The following is a 23,843-nucleotide window of genomic DNA, read 5'->3' as shown; positions in this document are numbered from 1 at the left end:
TGGCCTTCCTGTCCGTATCTTCTCCCCTGGAGTTTGGGATGGGGTTACTGTCGATGCCCGAGACATGCAGCCCTGTTCCTAACAGAAGAGTGAGACTTCCAAAAACCAAGAGCAGGTTGTGTTCTCACCTCGTGCCTTCTTTCCTCTGACAGCTTTTGTGAGGTTTGCTTTTTGTCCCTGGAACTATTTTAAGTTTGCCTCATGTAGAAAGCTAATCACAGAGTCAGCTCCATCCCACAGCTGATCTTCCCAACAACTGGCAGAGTCAGGACAAATGCTTCTGAGCCTTTGAGGTCTTTTGAAGACCCTACACTTAGCCCAGGAAGTCATGTTTCTTAGGAACTATCAGTTTCAGATACCCAAGATATGCCAGCTGGGTGGTGGTGGCACATGTCTTTAATCCCAGCATTCTGAAAGCAGAGGCTGGTGGATCTCTATCAGTTCAAGGCTAGCCTTGTCTACAATGTGAGTTCCAGGCCAGCCTTGTCTACAACATGAGTTCCAGGATAGCCAGGATTACACAGTGAAACTCTTGTCTTGGAGGGAAAAAAACAAATAACAAAACAGATAGCCAATACCGTCCATAGACATATTTTCTTCTCTGTTGGACTAGGTCAATCTCCACCTTAGAACTGAAAACCGTGACACAGGGGGAGAATCATTCAACCCATGAAGCAGCCACAGAGAGGATAGTCTCCCCTTAAAATGCCCTTGCATTTAATTTTTTATTTTTACTTTTCAAAACAAACCTGTAAAGCATTCATAAGCAGTGAAGGACACATTTGCCAAAACTCCCTGCCGTTTCGTGAGTCACACGCCAACCCTCTCGGTAGCTTGTGTTGGGCAGGAGGAGGCTAGCAAAGCAGAGGTGGAAGTTACTTCCCAGAACCACCTAGGCCCTCGGCATGAAGGCCCTCTGGGAGTTAATGACTTGCTTCAGGAGTGACTTGGCGTAGGTAGAAGTTCTGCCCCCAAATACACCAAGTTTCCATGAGTTTTCTTGAACTGATCCATAAGATACAATAGTATCTATCTTGGATTCTAACCAGATAGGGTTTGAGTGTTTTCTTCCAAGTAAACCACAAGACACAACCGAGTCTGAGATAAAACCTGGGGCTCCTCTCTCAACTGGCCACCTGCATAGATAGCCCTGCAGAGTCTCTCCATCTTCTGAGCCAAAATCCTGGACCAGAAGAAAAACATTAACATGCCTTGCTTTCTGTAAAATCTATGACCATGTTAAATAACTCTCCAAGGGCATAAAACAGACTTTTCCCATCCTTGTTCTCCCTTCCCTAGCTTTGAAAAAGCTTCAGTTACTGGGTTGGAGAGTTGACTCAGCAGTTACAAGTACTGTCTGCTCTTTTGGAGGACCCAGGTTCGATTCCCAGCGCCCACCCACATGGCGGCGCACAGCCTTCTTCTCTAGCTCTGGCCTCTGCATATTCATGGTGTACTGACCCGACATACATGTAGGCAAAACACCTACACACATAAATCATAAATTTTTAAATAAAATACAATTTCCATACCATAAAATTCACCCTATGAGAATGAAAAGCTCAGTGTTTTTACTATTTTCGCAGTGTTCTGCAACCATCCCCAAGTTTGTGTCCTAGCATAGTTTCTTCACCCCAGGAATAATACTGTTCCCCAGTAGCAGGTCTTCCTCATGGCTCCTTTCCCTCCACCCCAGGTGACCACCCGTCCACCCCCGTCCTGTGTAAATGGTATTTGGCTTTCTTCACTTAGGATAGCATTTTCAAAGCTTATCTCTTCTGTAGATAGACCCATCTGGTGTATTTTGGTATATCAGAGCTCCATCCTTCTAATTGCTGATATATTTTGTTAGGCCATACCGCATTTTATGGATCCATCATTGCTTGAGGGAGTTTTGGCTGGTTCTGCTTCCTGGGTATTTTTTAGAATGGTGTTATAAGCATTTGCATGCCAGGTTTTTGTAGACAGGCTTCCAGTCCCTTTGTTACCTGTCTCTAAGTGGAATTGTTGGATCATGTGATGTCTCTATCTGTGGCCTTTTGAGGAACTACACAGCCATTTCCATGGCAACTATACTTTTTTTTTTTTTTGCATTCCCTCCAATCAGTCTAGGAGGGATCCAGTTTGTTCCCTCTCTGCCAATACTTATTCTTCTCTGTTTGTCTGTCTAATGGATAGGACATGGCATCTCCCTATGTTTACCAGTCTGTTTTAGATTTTGAAAGCCGTACAAAAGACACAGTCCTCTTCCAAGTGTCGGTGCCCTATTAAGTTCCCAAAGCCTTTCTAAGTGACTGTGGTTTCAGGAAAGAAACACTGGGAAGATGGTTTATTTCCATATCCAAAGGCCCTGGTTAGCTGGACTTTCTTTATCGACATGCTTCATTTGGAGAGGAATAAAAGCGTATGATAGTAGCTGGGCATAGTGGCATGTGCCTTGTAATCCCAGCATTTAGGAGGTGGAGGCAGGAGGGTCACAAGTTCGAGGCCAGCCTGAACTACGAGGCCCTATATTAAACAAAACAAAATGAAAAGGGAGGGATGTGTGTGAGGGAGGGGAGCCACCATTGAAATAGTACAGAATAGCCATGTCTAATTCTTCTCATGAAATTACTGAGTTGGATATTCTGTTTATTTTCATTTTTTTCTTTCTTTGATAATTTTTAAACCATTATTCTATTATTCTTCGACAATTTCACACACATATATAATATACTTGTCTTTTTCTTTGTTCCTTCCTTTCTTTTTCTTTTTGAGACAGAGTCTCTCTATGTAGCTCCAACTGTCCTAGAACTCAGTCTATAGACCAGGCTGCCTCTAACTCACAGAGACCTGCCTCTGCCTCCCAAGTTTAAAGGTTTATCCCACCATACCCAGCTTATTTTGGTCATTTTTAATCCCAGTTATTCTCTCTCATCCCTTCCTGCCCCCATGAACCCCTTCTTCCCAGTTAACTTGATAACTTTCTGTGTAAGATTTTTATAGTCATCCCTGTGATTTGTTTCTGCAAGTGTCTGTAATTGATCTGCTTAATAGAAAGAAGACTTTGAATGGCAGCGTAGAAGTCAGCTGTGTCCATAATCAAAATGGAATGTTTATGTTGTCTAGAACATTCTCAGTGTTTGGGATTCCTAATGTTATATGTCTGGACACCATATAACAAGGAAAGATGGGTCTTAGCTCACTCACAGAGCAATTCCTTTCTCTGTATGTTATCTCATTTTATTCTTCACAGCCGTTCCAATGAGACAAGTATTATCTCTGACTCACAGAACCTCAAAAGGTTCAGGACAGAGAGAATCAGTTACCCGGGACCACATAGCTAGTAGTCTTTGTAGTCTTCAGAGTGAACCCTGGTGTCTGGGGTACCGAGTAGAAGGGAGGTGATGCAGGAGCATCTGTCTCTTGGTCTTGGTGAGCCCATATATTGTCATGGCCTCCAAGGTGCCCGCTCAGACTGGCACTGTGTGCCTATGGCTTCAGCTCATATCTGGTAAGACCCAAGAAGGGAAGCAGGAAAGCTTCACAGTCCGTTCTTCTATTTCTCCACCCTCCTTCTCCAATATCCTTCAGCCAGCAAACTGGAAGCAGCAGGCAGTAAAATGTGTGTTCACAGACTTGGTGAAGCAAGATAGCAAGTGTCGCTTTCCCAATTCCGTGAAAACTGCAGAGCAAACATTGCAGAGAAATCCATCAAGGCAAGATAGGCATTGTTTCGGAGTGGGAACTTTTCTTCTTTTGTCTCATATATGAGTTCTGCATAGGAAGTGGTGTTTTTGATTATATTTTTAATGGAGATGGGGAGGGTAGCTTAAGCTCCAGGATGTGGGCGGTTGTTAGCAAGTAGTTTTCTGACTGATGAAAAGGAAACACTGCCTCCCAGGTCTGCGTGAAGCTTGTCCAACCTCCCTGGTCCAAGCTTTCTTTCTGGCCATGCAGATGTGCTGAGAGGGCAGGTTTAGGTTTCATGCATCCTTCAGCAGGTCCTCTGCCCTTTGCTATCTCTAGAGCAGAGGTCCCTGGTTGCGCTGCAGGAATCAAAGTCTAACCTCCCTTGGGAACTCTTTGCTGGGCAGTATAGGTCCCATACTGGAAAATGACCTCTAATCCTGCACTCCCTGTGAGTTCCAGAGGTTTGAGAAGAGTCAGCACTTTGGTACAAGATTGGGTACAACTAACAGGAACGTATTGTGCAAACCAACAGCCATGGCCTGTAGTGCCCTCTTTGGCCCTTGGTCTGCTGACTCAGTGGCTATTCCTGAGTCTCTGAGCCTTAACTGAGAACTGACAACTTAAGAGAGGCATCACCTACAAACCGCAGGCACGTCTGCTGCGCAGCCTCCCAACCCACAGTCAGCTGAATGTAACTGCAGGCCGTTCAGACAGGCGGCGGTGAGAGCCCGCAGAATGTTTCTTCGTGTCCTGTTGTCTGTTCTGCGCTGTCTCTGGAGACCCAGAGAGTAAACACCTCTGATGAGAAGTGCAGTGTGGAAGGACGTGTTGTGCAGGAGCAGTGACTCAAACAGCAAGCCCTATGAGCTTTTTGTGTGGGCTGCTGTATTCAGCTTCTGGAAGAAAGAGAAGACCGCCTTGGCCTTCTCTGTGCTTTTCAAATTTGCAAGGCCCTGCCACATTACCCGGCTTCCAGCCCTGGAAGGCCTGGGGCTGCTGCTGGTCTCCAGGAGTGCCCATTGACTTAGAAACACAGAAGGGCTGTGATGAAGCCTCTCTGCCCCTTGGGGAGCACAGCAGGTGCTCCCACCTGTAGTCACTGTAAGTTCTTCCTTTCGGTATGGCTAGCAAAACTAAAAACACAAATCCACAACAAGAATGAGGTTCCCTCTCCCCTGGTAGGAAAGAAAGCCCGCGGTTGACTCCTTTCTTCGCCCCCTGACCCACTTTAAAGAGCAGCATGATTGCAAAAGCCCTGATGAAATTTTCTGTGGGGTTTGCATTTGCGTCCAGGACTTTGACACTGCCTTTGTTGATTTTCCCTTTCTCCTGCCAACCCTCCGTCTATCTACCTATGTTGTGTTTGCTGTCTAGATCATTTTAAATACAATAGCGTTTGGTGCGGAAGCCCTTTTGACTCTCCTTGTGATTTGTACTGTTGGCGTGTTTTCTTTCAGAAAATAAGTCAATACGATGTGGAACTGAAGCGGGGTGGCTCCATTGTCAGCAGACGTAGGAGTCCCATGAGCCCCAAGACTGTACACAGCCTTTGTAATGCCCAAATTCAGTGCCTCTAATCTTGACGTCTGTGCTGCTGGGGAACCATCTAGGATCTGACTATCTGTTTACAGTTATCCAAAGGGAAATTAGCAGTCTTCCATATCAGTATAAGCCTTATAGAAACACAGCCCCACAAAGCAAGGAACTGTTTGTCCTGGCTGCTTGTGTTTAGCACTCAGAGCAGGGCTGGGCCCACAGTGGTGTAATTATTCCCCTGTAGTTTCCTGTTCGTGGGCTGAAGTTTTGCAGATGTCGTGGGACTCACATTCACTATGTGGAGTTCAAACCAGAGCATCCTCTGGGAGCTTTCCACAAATGCCACATGGAATAAGCTCTCAGCTAGAAAGTAACCCGACGAAGCATGTTCCCCCGAGCATGGGAAAGGCAAATGATTCTTTAATGGGTTTGGCTTATCTTTGTGCGTGGTGGGCAACTGGGCACAAAGGCCAGGACTGCTGGGCCTCATGTCTGTGTGACACAATTGTATTCCCGAGCTTAAGCTAGAAGAGCCACGTCCTTGGCCTCTTAGAGAACACAGACTCAACACTCCACCATCTGAAGACTAACAAATAAGGCTGCTGTCTTCGCTAGAATATTTTGAGCAATGACACCTAGGCCCACAGGCTTTTTCTAGGGACCGTTTCTCCTGAGAGCTGTATGAGATTAATGACTGCCCCCCCCCCACATGCCTTTTATGAGGGCTCATCCGAATTGTGATTTACTAGAACAAATAAATGTACTTTGAATTTAAAATTTTTATCAATATATTTTTTCATTAACAACTTATATAAATGCATGATATAAATATTTTATGTATTGGGATAAATAACATGTTCTTGGAATTAAATTCACCTGTTTTGTTTTATTTTGTTTTTATTTCATTTAATGTGACTGCAGTCAATTTGTTTTGTTTTGTTGTGGTTTGGGGGTTTTGATTTTTTTGGTGGTTTTTTTTTTTTTTTTTTTTTTTGGCAGGGGTAAGTGTTGGTTTGGGTTTTCCCAAACTCACAAAGATCCTCCTGCCTCGGCCTCTTGCCTCTCAACTGCTGAGATTAAAGGTGTGACACACCATGCTAAATTAGCCTTCCTGACTGATAGTGTTAGCCTAACTCATAACATTTAGGCTTATAGTGCCACCTGCTGGCCCGCCAAAAACAAAATTTGAATGTGAGAAAAAGTAGCCTGAACCAGGTCGTTGGTGGTGGTGCACGCCTTTAATTCCAGCACTCAGGAGGCAGAGGCGGGCGGATCTCTGTGAGTTTGTGGCCAGCCTGGTCTACAAGAGCTAGTTCCAGGACAGGCTCCAAAGCTACAGAGAAACCCTGTCTTGAAAAAAAAAATAAGGAACCTGAGCTGGGTGTAGTAGCCCAGGCTGGCCTCTAGCTCCATGTATAGCCGAGGATGCCCTTGAGCTCCTGGTCCTCCAGCCTCCACCTCCTGGGATTACTGAGATTGCAGCTTTCCAGGAGCTGCAGAAACATAAATGGTTGAGGAAGTCCCCAAACCATCAGCGCTGCCTCAGCGAGGGCAGGAATAAACCCTTAGACATTGCAGACCTGAGCCCCAAACCCTGTGGTCCTGATAAGGCTCTAGAGATGGGGAGCCTGGGTTTGTGTCTCACCTTCTCCGTTAGGCATGAATCCATTGCTTTAGCCCAGGCTGGTCTCAAACTCAGTTTGTAGCTATGGATAGCCTTGAATATCTAATTTTCATGCCTCTACTTCTGGGTTTATAGACATGTGTCAGGCCTCTGTAGTTGCTGTTCTTAAGAAATAATACATACCAGAATTTAACAACACAGAGAAGACACCTCCAAGGGCATGTCATTCTCTCTTTATTGTTTTGGGGTTTCTTACTTATTTTTACTTTATGGTTGTTTTGTCTGTGTGTATGTCTGTCTGCATACCTACCCAAGTACCTGGTGTCCACAGAGGTCAGAGGAGGAAAGGACATTGGATCCCCTGGAACTGGAGATACAGATGGTTGTGAGCTCTCAAGTGGGTCCTGAGAATCAAACCTGGGTCCTCTGGAAAAACAGCTGGTGCTCTTAACTGCTGAGCCATCTCTCCAGCCCATCATTCTCTCTCTAGAAAGTGTTTGCCTTAACTTGTCAAGGACTTGAAAGTAGGAATCTTGGTGATAAATTAAGCATTTCCACCTGATAAACGACCCCAAATCTTATTGGCTTACAGAAGCAGTGGGTCACTTAGCATCTCTCGCAGTTTCTGAGTGTGAGGAACTCAGCCGGCCCATCTGAGCCTTTCCAGGGGCGGGTGTCTGTTGAGCTTGAAGGCGGGTGTTGGCTGGGGCTACAGTCATCTGAGCATCTCACTAACTTCAAGGATCCACTTCCGAACTGGCAAGATGGTTCATCATGTCAGGGTGCCTGCCGAGTCTGACTCCCAGAAACCATACAGTGAGAGAAGAAAACTGAGTTCAAAATAAATGAATGTGTTTCCCAGGTGGTCCATTCAAGTAACTGGCAGGACAACGGCAGTGAGCTGGAGGCACCAGGTCTGCCCTACAGAGCAGCCAGTGTAGCGGGACTAAGTACGAGTCTCGGTGCCCTTCAAGGCATGGCCTCAAGAACACATAATGCCATCTGCTGAGATGCACCTATCAGAAGGAAGGCTTGTGCATCTTGGTAGAGGAATAGCAGCATTATGTTGTAAGAGGAAATGTAAGGTGTGGTGGCCATTCTTTAAATAAATATTCTAAGTGCCTACCGTAACACAAACTTAGAAAGCATACCTTGTTTTGCACATGAGGAAATTGAGGTTCACAGAAGTGACGTCACCTCCTTGAGTTCTCATTCTGTGTGAGCAGTAAAACCCATTTCCGACAGCTCCTGTCCGGGCGGGCTATCTCCTTGTGTTTTGTATGTGTAACAAAGACTCTGGCTGACTGTTGTGTATGTTCCGTGTCTTCAAGGTGTACTTGCCTGTCTTTCAAGTCTTTGCATCAGTCCTTAGAAGACAAGTTTACATTGGTCATTTTGTTGAGCTCACTTGTGGAACTCGTAGAAGAGAGTGTTGATAAGCCGTAGTCTCCCTAAAATTAACAGTTTCCAGTGTGAACCTCAGGAATGATAATGTTATAATTTGTTTGTGTTTCTTTTGCATTTTCCTCTTTTGGTGTGTGTGTGTGTGTGTGTGTGTGTGTGTGTGTGTGTGTGTGTTGAGACGTATTTGTACCCCAGACTGGCTTCAATCTTACTATGTAGCCTATGCTGTGCTCAAACTCAGTCCTCCTCTTCCTCGTCCTCCTCCTGAGTGTCGGGATTAGAGTTATACACCACCACACCTGTCTTTCTTGTGTGTGTTTGTATTGTTGAATTATACAAATATTTCATCTCACTGTACTTGACACAAGAGATTATGAATCACTACCTGCTTTCAGTGGTTTCCATATGATTTGGTCATCTTAAAAAAAAAATGATTTGGGGACTGGAGAGGTGGCTCCGCAGTTTAGAGCACTGACTGCTCTTCCTGAGGACTCAGCTTCAACTCCCAGCCCCCACATGGTGTCTCACAACCCTCTATAGTTCCTGTCCCAAGGGAGCCAACGCCATTTTCTGGCATCCATAGGCACTGTACACATGGTGCAGAGAGGTGCATGCATGCAAAACACCCATACGCATAAAATTAAAAACAAAATGGAAAAATGTAGTACTGTGGGCGGCGGGGCTGTGTCCCTAATACCCCAGCCGCCTGCACGGCTAGCTTATGCCCGAAATAACAACACACAAACTGTATTCATTTAAACACTGCTTGGCCCTTTAGCTCTAGCCCTTACTGGCTAATTCTGATATCCCGATCAACCCATCTCTAATAATCTGTGAGCACCGGTCTTACCGGGAAGATTCTAGCCTAAGTCCATCCTGGGTCGGAGCTGGGGCATGGCGTCTCTCTGAGGCGTCTGCTCCCGAGAGGAGAGCTGTAGAGTCTGAGCTCACTTCCTCTTCCTCCCAGCGTTCTGTTTACTTCTCCCACCTATCTTCTAACCAATGAGGGCCAAGCAGTTTCTTTTTATTTAACCAATGACCTTCCTCCATCAGAAAAACAAGCAAGCCAACAGGTGAGGTTTCTTCTTCTTTTTTTTTTTTTTTTTTTTTTTTGGTTTTTCGAGACAGGGTTTTTTGGAGCCTGTCCTGGAACTAGCTCTTGTAGACCAGGCTGGTCTCGAACTCACAGAGATCCGCCTGCCTCTGCCTCCCGAGTGCTGGGATTAAAGGCTGGACAGAAGGCTCAGCAGTTGAAAACTGTGTACCGCTCTTGCAAAGACCCAAGTTTGGTTCCCAGCACCCACAGTAGGCATCTCACAACTGTCTTACACCCTCTTGTGGCCTCGTGGCCTCAGTGGGCACCTGCACACGTGTGCACATACCAACATACACACACGCACGTGCACACAGCACACACACACACGATATTTTAAAGAAGTTTTACCAGCTCCAGCTGCTCTAACCCCACTCTGTGTTCTCGGTTCCAGGTTAAACTTCCTTTCCCTGTAGATCAGATCACAGATCTTCCCAGGAACGACTTCCAGATGATGATTAAGATGCACAAGCTGACCTCAGAACAGTTGGAGTTCATTCACGACATCCGGAGGCGCAGCAAGAACCGCATTGCCGCCCAGCGCTGTCGCAAGAGGAAGCTGGACTGCATTCAGAATTTAGAGTGTGAGATACGAAAGCTGGTGAGTCGGCGAGCAGGTAGTCAGCTCCCGGAAGTGACGGAGACTGACCCAAAGTCACATCCGTTAGAGCTGGAGAAGTGGAGGGACAGGTTGCCCATCAGGGCACATCTGGGTTTATTCTCAGCAGAAGAAATAGATTTGTATCTGGAATGTGTGTAGATGTACAGGTGTGTCATCGCGTGTCATATCCTTCGAGTTCCTTATGAAATCGGTTCTTTTCGTTTACCAGTTGTGTGTTATAATGAGTATGTCTACTGTCTGCATATAAAGACCAGGGGCTCTTCTAAAGTAATTCTCTACTCCTATGCCTGATTTTCTTTTTTTTTTTTTTTAAATATTTATTTATTTATTATGTATACAGTATTTTGTCTACATGTATGCCTGCAGGCCAGAAGAGGGCACCAGACCTCATTACAGATTGTTGTGAGCCACAATGTGGTTGCTGGGAATTGAACTCAGGACCTTTGGAAGAACAGGCAATGCTCTTAACCACTGAGCCATCTCTCCAGCCCCCTATGCCTGATTTTCATAACGAGCATTCTGGCCCATGTAATTGTGTGATTCTGCGCACACAGTAAAGATCTAAGATATATACCTGGCAAATATCTAAAACACTCTATTGGTTTGTTCATTTGAAAGAGCAAAACAACACTGCTCTCCCTCCGTCAGCATTTTCCAGGTCTTAAATAATACACTCTGTGTTTTATTTTGCTTTCTAATGCCGCCACCAGAAGCACCTTGAGACAGGAACAGTATTATGGCATATTCATCCCAATCACAGTCCGTTGTGAAAGGAGGTCAGAGCAGGAACTGGAGGCAAGAGCCAATGCCGAAGGCACGGAGCAAGCCGTGCTCACTGGCTTGCTCAGCTTTCTTCCGTATACATCCCAGGACCACCAGCCCGGGGGTGGTACCATGCACAGTGGACTGGGGCCTCCTACATCAACCATTAATCAATAAAATGCCCCCCATAGACTTGCCTACAGGCTAGTCTGATGGAGGCAGTTCCTCAATTGACATTCCCTCTTCCCAGATTATGCTAGCTTGTATCAAGTTGAAAAAAAAAAAAAACCTCTTGTCCTCTTGCCTCAGTGCTGAACAAGAGTTCCACATGTCCATCCACACACATCTGTACACCTGTGACTTAGAGATTCATAGTAGGGTCTTTGGCTTCGGCTTTGGTTTCTTCCAAGAGGATCTTCCTATGTAGACCAGGCTGGCTTTAAAAGCAGGCCTCCTGCCTCTGCCTCTGCCTCCCAGGCTTTGGTAGGGTAGGCATGTACCCCCGAGGTTCCCTGGCTTTAACCAAGGCTGTTCTTCCTTTTCTGAGGAAAGCCACCCTATTTTCTTCTCCCACGAAGTGTCCAGAACAAATTTTAAATGAGTAGGCAGGCCCACAGGCGGTAGTGCCTAGACCGAGGGGTCACGACAGAAGGGCCCCAGACTCCTTTCCCAGAACGCACTGGCCCTCATATTTAGACCCCCGGTTCAGTGGAGAGGAGGCCAAGTCGCTGGACCCGCTCTCTTATGACTCAGTGGCGGGGATGACTTGAGTGGTCAGGGCCGGCCAGCCTGGTCTGCCGCGGCACCGTTCCCGACAGGCCCTGTACTCAGTTCCTGCTCCCACCCCCCTGTCTCCCACGTGCTCAGCTCCCTAGTTTGCAGATGCACATAATGTATTTCTCTCAAGCTGCACTTGTACATCTGTTTATTTTTCATTTTTAAAACATGTTTTCTAGATAAATTTATAAATATTTTAGCAGGTGTCCTTTCCCCGTATAAATCTCTCTCTAGCACACATACCCACGCTGCCTGCCAGATTGCATTCATATCAGGCCATGCACAGTTCCTGTGTCAGAGACCTGCTCCTCTCTCCCCCCTTCACTTCTCCTCCAAGCTTGCCTCAGCTTGCCTGCAAGACTGGCAGAGGGCTGGCTAGCACTCCCCACACACGGCTACGGACACCCCGTTTCTTGGGCTCTGATATATATAGATATAGATATAATGATATATATAACTATAATGTGTGAGTGTCATGAACCCTCTCCACACTTCCTCACACAAATATTGACAGTATAACTTGAATTTGTCTCCTCTTTGGGGCTAAACTCATCTCTCAGGGGGTGACAAGGGTAAGAAACCCAGGAGCATATGTGGAATTTTGTTTAATAGGAGAAACATCTTAGAACCTTGGGCCAGTATATTAGAGCACAGACTCCACATGTCTGTCCCTGCCCCTCCATCCAGTACCCAGGGATGATCCCTGCTCAGGATTCAGAGCATGGTTCCCAGTGTCCTACAGAGGATGTGCTGTCTCCAGTCTGCTGAGCTCTAGAAGCTGGGGAGTCTGCTGGTCAGGTCTACCACACAAAGTCGCTGATAAGCTGTCTTGTTTGCTTGCTTGTTTTTCTGTAAATAGACTTTCTTCTTCATAGTAGTTTTAGACTCCTAGCAAAACTGAATGGAGTGTCGGGGGTTCCCAAATGTCCCTCACTCTGGACACTCCTGACAAGAGCAGAATGTCTGTTGTAAAGGGTGAGCCTATGTTCACATACCATGCTCATCTAACGCCCTGCTTTAGAGTTCACACTCACTATTGTGCACTATATGGGTTTGCACAGGGTGCTGTCAGTGCCAAAGTGTATTGAGTAGATTCATGGGCCTAAAACCCACTGTGCGCCACCATCTTTCCCTCCCACCCTTGACCCCTGGACGCTTGCTGGCTTGTTTTTGGTTTGGTTTTTTTTTTTCTCTTTTGTTTTGTTTTGTTTTCCCTATCTTTTTCAAAATATCAAACAGGCCGGGTGGTGATGGTGCACGCCTTTAATCCCAGCACTCAGGAGGCAGAGGCAGGCCGATCTCTGTGAGTTCGAGGCCAGCCTGGTCTAGAAGAGTTAGTTCCAGGACAGGAACCAAAAGCTACGGAGAAACCCTGTCTCGAAAATTAAAAAAAAAAAATATCAAACAGTTAGTTGACTTTTACCCCACAAAAATAGTAACCTAACATATTAGGGGAAGATTTTTCCACTCTAAGATTTGGAACCAAGAGTTTTCCAGTCAGTTCCTACAAACTCCAAACTCCAGGAGAGGGGAATGTCACTTGACTCTCTATAGCTTTACTGTTGGCGGTGACTGACTCGGACACCACCTGGGTGTCAGTGCCCAAGTGGTAAGGCTGTGACGTGAGGCAGAAGTGTGTGAAAGCCACAGTCCCTGGACAATGTGCCTTAACGTGCTAGATTCTGAACTAGTCTATCTGAAGTTAGGTTACAATACAGGATGCCAAAACAAAGGTTTGAGAACCCTCTGAAATGAGACTTCGTGTCCTCTCGCGCAGGCTTGATCAGGCCTTCTCGTTTCTTCCTCCCAGGTGTGTGAGAAAGAGAAGCTGTTGTCAGAAAGGAATCAGCTGAAAGCATGCATGGGGGAACTCCTGGACAACTTCTCCTGCCTCTCACAGGAGGTCTGCCGAGACATCCAGAGCCCAGAGCAGATCCAGGCCTTGCACCGATACTGCCCTGTCCTCGTACCCATGGATCTCCCCGGAGCCAGTGTTAACCCCCCTCCTTTAGGGGTCGAGCAGAGCCTTGCACCCTCCCAGTGTGCAGTAGGAGGAAACGTCCCCTGCTGCCTGGAGCCAGGGGCAGCTGCGCCTGGGCTCCCCTGGGTGCCCACCAACACCTCTGAGAATTGTACCTCTGGGAGGAGATTGGAAGGCACTGACCCCGGGACCTTCCCGGAAAGAGGACCTCCTCTAGAAGCCAGGAGCCAGTCCGTGACCGTGGACTTCTGCCAGGAAATGACTGAGAAGTGTACAACAGACGAACAGCCCAGGAAAGATTACGCCTAGCCGGTACGGTCAGCCCTGCCTCCAATCCTCACACCTCTCCGGTCAGGCGTTCCTCTGCCGGCCAGTGGCGCTGTTCATCTGTGTCTCGAAGGACCAAGAGCGAATCTGGTGCACACTACAGCAGTCTTAGCAATACTGTTTGGAAGTATTCCCTCCTCTCCATAAGCAGGAGTGCCGGCTACCTTCACAATGGTGCTACCCCTTGCCCCGGCAAGGAAGACAGCAGTGCAGACACTGTCTGTCTGTGGGTTCATTGCAGACTTCACAGGGATAGACTACACCTCTAAGACCCAACCACGGATGTTTTTTTCTCAGTGGCCCATGTCACAAACCCTATCTCAGGAATTTCTTCTGAATGTTCAATTTTTTTCATTGAAGACAGCTTCTATACACATCAAAGTTTTATAGCTATACTGTACATATTATATATAATATATATGAAATATATATCCATATGCAAAAGTCCTGCATGCCTCAATTTTCTCATCCTAAAACTGGAAACTTCGTTTATCATTTACAAAACACAGGTTCCAACATTCCTCTTTTGTCTCTGATGCCAGAACTGGTTTTGTAACTGTCAACACGGTCATTTTTCTTGCTTCACGGTTCAGTTTCAATCTGTACTTATTTACAGACAAAATTCAATGTTGGAAGCTTTTTCTCAAGGTTGAATCTCAGACCTTTTACTTTTGTGGGTTTGGTTCCGACACCACCAAATGGTGTCGCGTGAGCATCATGGGTCTGTTCTTTTCTCCTTGTGTTCTCTCTTGTTGTTACAGATACTGTACAGCAATGGCCAACTTTGCCACTTGCACTGAGTTTTGAGTCAAACCTATTTTCTTAAATGAAGTTGTAACTTCAGTCTAACTCAAGTATATTGTATATTCTTTGCTTTTAGTTAAAAAGTAAAACATTTTAGCTAATTTAAAAAGCTCTCAGGTGATAATTATGTAGGAAAAAAAACAATCTTGCCAAATAATGAACCCATCCTAGGATGTGTAGACAACAATCTGCTTGACTATTTTTGTAGCTCACTTACTCCCCACCTTCCCTAAGTAAAAGCTGAAGTGCAGAGAAATCAGCGCTGACACTGGATGTTCAGTTCCTACGTGGGGAGAGAATGTGATGGCTCACGGGACTGATATCAAAGGAACAGGATCCTGTGGCGTGGGAGAATCCACAGGCAGAGGTGACAAGAAAGCCAAGGGAGACGGGCTTCCTTATCCAGGGAGGAATCCCGTTCATGTTGGCATTTCGTTCCGGCCTCCACATGCGTGTGTGCTCAGAAATGTCCGCTTCTCTGAGGGGCACAGCTAACCAGCCAGCCTCCCAGCTTTCCTGCCCAGACCTGAGGGTATTTGAATCATAGCCTCAGCCCCCTGAGTTTTAACTGAGCTCAGTGAGAGTAGGAAAGAACACGGCAGCATCGAGCCTGAGATCCACCTGGGCAGAGGCTAATGCACCCTTTTCCTTTTGTTCTTCAAATGCTCCCTGTACCATGAGGGTTTTGTCTCCCCCCACATCCTGTCCCTTCTCTGAAAGTCCACTTCGTTCAAGGCATTGAATAGATACTCCTAGGAGCCCTCTGCCCACCCCCAAAACCCTCCCCTCCACACACACCTTTTCCTCCCCAGATAACAGTCTGCTTCCCTTGCTAAAACCTAGTTGGCTTGCAAACCTAGAGAGCAGCTTCCTTGGCACTAAGGTATCCTGGCCCAAGCCATGTTTACGGAATGTGTGCCTCAAGGAGGCGTCAGCTCCCTCCTCCCAGTGGTCTCTTTCTTCTCTCGCTCGCTCGCTCGATAGCCTGGAGACCACTCCAGCTGTGCAAAGTTGTCCGGAAAACTGATGTTGGGATAGGGTAGAGGGTCGTGGGGGATAGACAGTTGGTTGACTTTGTTTCCTCATCTGTGCCATTGTTCTTGGACAATATTAAAGCTGCATGCGAAAGGGGAAGTTAGTGTATGGCTAGTAGGCAAAGGTAGAACCCTGACAACATATGTTCTAGTATTTTTAGCTTCTTTCTGTACCAGTAGTAGTGCTAAATGTTTAACTATGTACGAATACCAGAAGCTGTTGGTTCGTGCAGTAGAATTTAAGGGGGAAATGACTTCTTTTAAAATAGGTCCATTTTTAAAACCTGCCTCTGAGTTTCGAGTCTGTGTGTGTGTGTGCGCGCGCGGGTGCGTGTGTGTGTGTGTGTGTGCGTGTGTGTACAGATTTTGATACAGCTGGGCTGGAACTGCCATCCTCATCACACCGTTGGCATTTCTTGGTCTAGTCCAACGGTTCCCTACTTCACCAGGAGGCCAGCCTTCGTGAAAAGCTGGTAAAGCTAGCATTTAACCTAATGTGAATCACGTGATGCCCACAGCTGCCTATGACCATGCATGAGTCAGCAGACAGTATTTCTTCTTTCTCTTAACTCTCTGATTGCCTTTTGAAGTGACCTCTTCTAAAGAAACACAAAGGCTTGTTTTCTGCTCGGGCCGTCAGCAGCGCAGAACAGCCTCTCGGCTTGTCTTGTGCTGTCCCAGCTCCTGTGCCACATTCCACAGTTTACCCCCAAGTTTCTGTGTCACCAGTAGCTCGGCCCTGTGTGGTGGCCGTTCCTAGGGTGGGGGCTGGGGGCCGGGTCTCCTCATTTCTCTCCGCCCTAACCCTGCTCTCTTCTTCCTTCTATTAGCCTCTCCACCATTTTTTCCCTCTTCTTCCTCCCAATCTCTGCCATGGGAACTAGTCTTAAAAACTTACTCTATTACGTTGGTATTTTTAACAAGTGATCTCATTCAGTACCCACCAGGAACGGCAGCTGACTGTGTGTAATTGCTCATGGGACATATCTGTCCGTTACTGTTCCAAACCATTGCTTATCAAAAGTGTACCTGGGTTGATTCAAAGGGAAGGCTCACTGGGGACCAGAATCTAAATTCTTCAAGTAGAATTCAGAAACCCCCAATCTGTCCTTCCCTGGGGTCCCTCAGTCAGTCTCGTTCTCTCTATAGAAAAGAGAAGGGACGAGAACAGAGGAGAGTGTTTGCATATTAAGGGGACATTTAGTTGCATGTTTGAAGGTCTTTATTTTGAGGATATAGGACACTCCAATAACAGGCTGTATAGGAGGGTCACAGTGACAGCCTGGTTGGGTTTCCCTGAGGCTGAGGGGTGAATGTGAAGGTCCAGGGCCGGCACAGGTGACGCTAAGGCTGGCAGCATCCTTCCCAGACGCAGCCCTCCCTTGGAGCAGCCTTTGTCTCCCTGTGTCAGGTTGCCCAGGCTGTAGGCAGCTGTGTGCTTAGCCCTGTGTGTTTATTTCTCTGCGTTATCTGGGGGTGCCTTGAATAAAGTCGAAACTTCATGGCTTCCTGATTCTGGAACAAAGCAGTTATAAAAAAAAACTTTTTTAAAAGTTGGCAAAGTTACTAGGCCATCCTGCTACTTCTCTCCCAGGTTCCCCAACAATGACTCAGGCGTCAGGCGTGATGCTGCAGTAGAAAAACGTTATTTTTATGTCATACAAGTAATTTATTTGCTGTCTCTCTCAAGGCATGCTGCTTCTTAACATGCACTATGATTCTGGATGTAATCCTTGCGTTACTTTGCCAACGAAGGTTTAAGATGACTAGTGCCTAGTGTGCTAACTGCCCCTTCTCCTGGAAGGAGCTCCAGGGCACACGCAGGACCTGTGTGGAAGACTGGCTGAAGCCTACACTTGTGTTCTAATAGCTTATGGTTTGCCACTAAAGAAGAAAAGATGAAGCATACAAAGGCTTGAAAGTATAAACATTTTCAGAAATTGCCCAGTCTTGCCCCAGGGGCTGCTCTGCAGCCAATGAAATCACAGAGTCCTCCCAAATGAGTCAGTCTGTCCTTGATAGCGTATTTCTGGTGGCCCGCTTAAACCGGGAGCTGTTGATTGATTGTTGACTCCAAACTGCTCCGCTGTTGCCTACAGTGGAGGGGGACTCTCGGATCTCGACGAAAGCAAGAATCAAGGTTTCTCCTCAGATCTCTCTCTCTCCCTCCTCAACACCCCCACTGCACGCACGCACGCACGCACGCACACACACACACACACACACACAGAGCAGACTAAAGTAAGGGATTATTTTGAAAGAATAAAGCTCTTTGTTGTATCATGTGTTCGTATTTCCTTGAGGATTTTGTTGCAGATTCCATTTCTGGCGAGTCAGTCCGCAAATGCCTTGTAGGGTTGGTATTCATAAAGGAAGTCTGTGCATGGAGTTATTTTGTGTTCAAAATGTATAATACTGCCCGAGCCATCTCATGACCCAAGTGTCAAAAGACTGATGCTGTAGCATAGGATATATTTGTGCATAAGTAGTGTGTGCAAATAGTACTTGTACATTGAAGAGACTTGTCGTAGCAGATCAAAGGTAAATTATTCAACTGATGGTGCAAAAACATTACTTGCAAAGTAATTGTATAGTATTTTCCTACACTCCACCCTGGGAGATCATATTTATAACAAGTGAATTATTAGTGCATTTTAATTGTAATATGAAATGATGCTGCCATTTTGTGAAGAATACCCACTTGGTTGCAGAGGCCAACTTTTATAGCTTTGGTTTGATGTCGTGGCATGGTGTATGCATTTCTCTATCAAGCGATGGATAAACTCTTGGCTTTCATTTTCATTCCAGTTTATTGACCTCAGATAAAACAATGGCTATTCATGGAAGTGTATCAAGACCACTCATTTCAGGTAGACTCACACTCAGTGCCAAACGCTCCCGTGGGAATAATCAAACATATATATATCAGGAAAAAGTGAAGGGACTTGGACAAAAATGGGTTTTCCTACAGATGGGTGCTAAATCTTCTACCAAACATGTCTCTGGGGGCAAAGAGTTGGCCTCCCCTTGGGTCCTGACCATGTATTTTGGCTGTGGCAATGCTGGGATGCCCATTCACACTCTGACACAAGAGCCTGGCACTTGTAATGAATTTATCAGGAAGATTGCAGATGCATTTGGGAGCTTCGGGTACTCAATAGACACAGTGAGCCTTTCAAGGCAAGAGGGCCTGTGGGAATTTGTTCCAGAACCAGTCTGATGCAAGTGCACCTCTGATATATGCCTTACGAACTCCAGAGGCCATATGCAAAACAGGGTCTTCTCAGTGTATGCAAGGGGCTGCAGCCCCTCCTCTCCTCCTCCCCAGCTCAAACAATACGGACAGTTTTCACACATATCTACCTGTATAACCCTCCGTACCTCTCATAACTGGTCAACGACTGTAACAGGTTACATCAGGTGTTTTTCTACATAACTTTTTACACAGATTCTATGCGATTAATGTAACTTAATTCAACGCATCATTTTATTGTACAAGTTCTTACGCTTGGCCTTATTTTTTCCTAAGTGATTGTGGTTTTTCTTGTGGTTTTTCTTGTAAAGATATTGAGATGGCTGTTGATGCTTATTCTCTGTAACTAAGAATTTTTACCTTTTTGGGGAAAAGCATTGCTATGGATTAATGAATTGAGACTTCATTTACTCGTTGTAAATACACTATTGTGCAAAAAAAAATCACTCAGTTGAATTGCTAGTGTTAACTGAATTCTGTCTAGACGCCATTTCTGTTGATGAAATAAAGACATATCATTCTGCATTGTAAAAGTCTCTGATCCTGCGTTACATTTTGCAGAGTAGAAAACCTCAAGTTTTCTCCACAAAAGGCCATCTTTTGCCCTGTGGTTTGGACCCTTCCCTGCTTCCTGACTGATCAAATGAGAAATCTTAAGAATTTAGTAACGTGCCAGGTTGTGGTGGTGCACGCCTTTATTCCCAGCAGGCAGAGGCTGGCACGTTTCTGTGAGTTTAAGGTCAGCCTGGTCTACAGAGCGAGTTCCAGGACAGGCTACAAAGATACACAGAGAAACCCTGACTCCTAAAAAAAAAAAAGAAAGAAAAGAAAAAAAAGAGGATAATGCTATTTTTAACATGAATTTTAAGAAATCCCATTGCACATGAAATTGGATAACAGATGTTAGAACCACTTCCACTTTCGATATCCCACTGTAGCTGCGCAAACGCTACTGTGGATAATAAACGCCGTTTTTACAACTCTGCGTGAATCTACAATTACATTGAGGGTTTACTAAAGAGAAGCCAGGTGTAGTGACACATACCCACGTCCAGTTACTCCAGAGGCTGAAACAGCATCACTCTCAAGCGATGCTTACATGATTAAAGTGATGCTTAGCGGGCTGGAGAGATGGCTCAGAGGTTAAGAGCACTGACTGCTCTTTCAGAGGTCCTGAGTTCAATTCCCAGCAACCACATGGTGACTCACAGTCATCTATAATGAGATCTGGTGCCCTCTTCAGGCATACAAACATACATGAAAGGAATGTTGTATACATAATAAATAAATAAATCTTTAAAAAGAATAAAATAAAATAAAGTGATGCTTAAATGTTCACATACACATTTAAGACCAGGATGGGAACATAGTGAGTGTTAGTATTTAGGCATCCACACTGGCCTGCCCTTGGGTCCTGACAGGATACCCTCAGCTGCAGCCACTAAGAGCACCTCCTGCACACATTCGCTATGTTCCCTTTTAAAAAGTGGGCCTTGCCCACCTCCTCTCTCCCCACTCCCCCTCTCCCCACCACCCTTTCTCTCTCTTACCATTCTTGTCCCCAGGGACCAGTCTCTGCCCCATCTCTGTCCCCTTTTCTGTCCCTTCTCTCTCCTTTTCTAATAAACCTTCCACGTGAGCCCTGTCCTATGGCATCTCTTTCTTTCTCACCCACCTTTTATAAAATTATAACAACGAGGCTGCCATCTCGACGATTTAAGTGAGAGTAAATGAGAACGTAACTGTGAGCAAACAGCATGTGTGATGGTTTTACCAAGGACAGAAGTTGACGGTTGTGTCAGGGAATACACACAAGCTAGGAAGATGTATTCCGTGGCCAGTGTCTGCATTGTGGGCAGACCAATCAGAGCAATACATTTTTTTCAGAGTGTACAAATATCCCACAACAAGCATAATTAAGGCCAAGTTTTCATAATTAATAAAAAAAAGTCTCCATGTCATTATTAGAGAACTAGCTATGTAAAGAAAGACCCGTCGTAAGAGTGTAGCTCAGTGGTGCAATACCTGCCTGCTATGTACAAAGCTTTGAGTTCAATTTCCATTACTGTAAATAAAAATAGAGGGAGTATTCTAGCTTGCTTTATACTGCTGTGATAAAACACTGGCCAAATGCAACTTAGAAAGGAAAGGGCTTATTTCACCTTTGATATCTAGGTAACAGTCCATTACTGAGGGAATCCAGGGCAGGGCTCAAGGCAGGAAGTGAGGCAGAAACCGTAGAGTAATGTTGTTACTGGCTCAATTCTTCTGGCCTGCTTAGATACCTTCCTTATCCAACCCTGGACCACCTGTCTAGTGGTGGCACTGCCCACAGTGTGCTGGGCCTTCAGCATCAATCTGTAATCAAGAAAACGCCCACAGATATGCCCACAGTTCAGTCAGATGCAGACAATCCCTTGGTTGAAGTTCCCTCTTCCCGCATGACTCAAGTTTGTGTGAAGTTGATAAAAAAAAACTAACCAGGACAGGGAGGGAGGAAGACGGTTGATTTTCTGGATTACCGATGCATCTCTCCGACAAAGAATACATACTATTGTGAGGCACAGGGCGGCACCCTTGTAACCCTAGCTTCTTGGAAGACTTGGAAGGAGGACAATCCGAGGCTGTGAACTGCCAGGTTTGGTGGTGGTAGGCGCCCTTACCTGCCAAGACCCTATTTCCAAGACACTGTTTGAAACGGCGGAAGAGCTGACTCAACCAACAAAGGCCCTTTCTGCACAATGTGGGGACCAGAATTAAAATCCTAGCAGCCACACAACGAGTGTGGTCTCCATGCGATTTTGTGACCCCAACACTGAGCAGGGCAGGCAGAGATAGAGGATCACTGAGGCTTGCCCGACTGCCAGACTACTTGGAAACCACAAGTTCCAAGGTCAGGAAAGGACCCTGCCTTGAAGGAATGAGGTGGATAATGACAAAAGAGGACACCTGATGCCCTACCATGGCCTCTGCACACGTGCAAACAGGTGCACATGCACGTACCCACCCACCTACCCCACACACAAATTACACATAGCAGCCAATTAAATGGGCAAGGAAGTACAAAAGTTCAACATCCTTAGTCATCAGGAAAATGCACATCAAAACTACATTGAGAATTCATCGCACCACAGTCAAGAAAGCAAACAACAAATTCTGATGAGGATGGGTGGAGAAGAAGTCTCGATGACGGCTAGTGAGAATATAGTCAACCTACTATGGAAATCAGCATAGAGAGGCCTGAGAAAACAAAAAACTACTGTAAGATCTACCTATGCCACTCCGGGGTGCTATGTCAACACCGCAGTGACAATTGCACAGTCATATTTATTCCTGAATACTCTCCACAATACCCAAGACGTGGAACAGCCTAGATAACCAACAGATGGATCAATACCAAAGTATGATGTACGTACACAATGAAGTTTTATTCTGGCATAAGGAAGAAAAGTATGTTATTTACAGAAAAATGAATAGAACTGGAGATCATTACATTGAACAAAATAAGCCAGACTCAGAAAAACAAATTGTGTTTTCACTCATTTTCAGAATCTAGCCTTAAATGCACACATATATACACGACCCAAAAATAAAAGGACTATTTGGATGGACGAGGAGGACTAATAGGAGGGAGAGGTGCAAGCAAGAAAGAATGATAGGGAAACAGGAGAGGGTGATTATTGATGGCTATGAGGTAAGCACGTGATATTTATGAATGAAAGTGTCCCATGAAACCTATTATTTCGTACCTCACAAAAATGTTAATTAAAAAATCATAAAATAAGTAATAATCTATCTCAACCAATATTACCTTGATGCTGTAATCACAGGACTGAAACAAAGAAAGGTGTGTTGGGGAGAAGGGTTGGTTAAGAAGTAGGTGCTGGAGTTATTTCCATGAGAAATAACGAATCCCCAAGCCAGATGCCACAGTAGGTACCTGGAAATACCAAGTACTTGGGAGGCTGAGACAGAGACACCACTTGAGGCCAAGAGATGAAGACTAGCCTAGGTAACATACTGAAATCATGTTTGGAAGGAGGGAAGAAAGGGAAAGAAGGAGGAAGGAAGGAGGGTGGGTGCAGAGAGGGAGGGAAGGAAGGAAAGGAGAGACTGGGCACTTACAAGGCAGGTACAGATAAGTAAACAAAAGCTACCAAGAAAGGGAAGAAGGAAAAGGTGTTAGAGAGTGTTCTGTTCCTGTAATAAAACACTGATCAAAACCAACTTGGAGGGGAAGGCTTTCTTTTAGTTTACAGGTTACAGTTTTCTACACCGCAGGCCCACCCGCTCAAGGGTGGCACTGCCCACAGTGGACCCAGCCCTTTCACATCATTCATTATTGCCTACAGGCCGATCTGATGGAGACAGCTCCTCCTTTGAGATTCTCTTTTCTCTGGGGTGTACAGATTTGGGTCAAGTTGATGAAAGGTAGCAAGCTCTGAGAATGGTGGTGCAGGCCTTAATCCCAGCACTTGGCAGTTAGAGGAGTGAGTTCAAGGCCAGCCTGGGTTACCTGTCAAGTTGCAGGCAAGCCGGGGGCGGGGGGTGGGGGGTGAGAGAGAGAGAGAGAGAGCGCTACATAGTGAGGCCCAGTCTTAAAAACAAGCAAAAACTAATGAGCACAGAAGGAAGAAAAGGAAGGGGGAAGGGAAGGGGAAATACTGAGCATTGTGAGACACTAAAGAGAGGGATGGAAGGAAGGAGAGAGGAAGGGGGAGAGGGAAAGAGAGATCAGTCACTTACCCAGGCAGGTACAGGGTAAGTGGGACTCTGTGAGCCATGTAGCAAGTGAACGACCCAAATTTATCTCCACAGGATGTCTTAGTGAGGGTTTCTATTGCTGTGATGAAACACTATGACCAAAAGGCAAGTTGGGGAAGAAAGGGCTATATGGCTTACACTTCCATATCACTGTTCATCATGAAGAAAGTCAGGGAAGGAACTCACACAG

General features: G+C 45.8%; 1 protein-coding gene across 4 annotated transcripts in view; it reads left to right on the top strand.

Annotated features, from left to right (window-relative positions):
* Positions 1–19,411, top strand: part of Bach2 (BACH transcriptional regulator 2) — a 336,475-nt gene extending 317,064 nt beyond the window's left edge. For all 4 annotated transcript variants that reach the window (XM_075971275.1, XM_075971277.1, XM_075971276.1 and 1 more), the window contains 2 exons: positions 9,724–9,930; positions 13,301–19,411. In XM_075971275.1, coding sequence (XP_075827390.1) covers positions 9,724–9,930; positions 13,301–13,780 — 687 coding nt within the window. In that variant the 3' untranslated portion in view covers positions 13,781–19,411. The remainder of the gene's footprint in view (positions 1–9,723; positions 9,931–13,300) is intronic.
* The last annotated feature ends 4,432 nt before the right edge of the window (positions 19,412–23,843 follow it).

Source organism: Microtus pennsylvanicus, chromosome 5 (genome assembly GCF_037038515.1).
Source record: "Microtus pennsylvanicus isolate mMicPen1 chromosome 5, mMicPen1.hap1, whole genome shotgun sequence".
NCBI lineage: Eukaryota > Metazoa > Chordata > Mammalia > Rodentia > Cricetidae > Microtus > Microtus pennsylvanicus.
The sequence above is the reverse complement of the archived record's forward strand: the minus strand, read 5'-3'. Positions and strand labels throughout refer to the sequence as shown.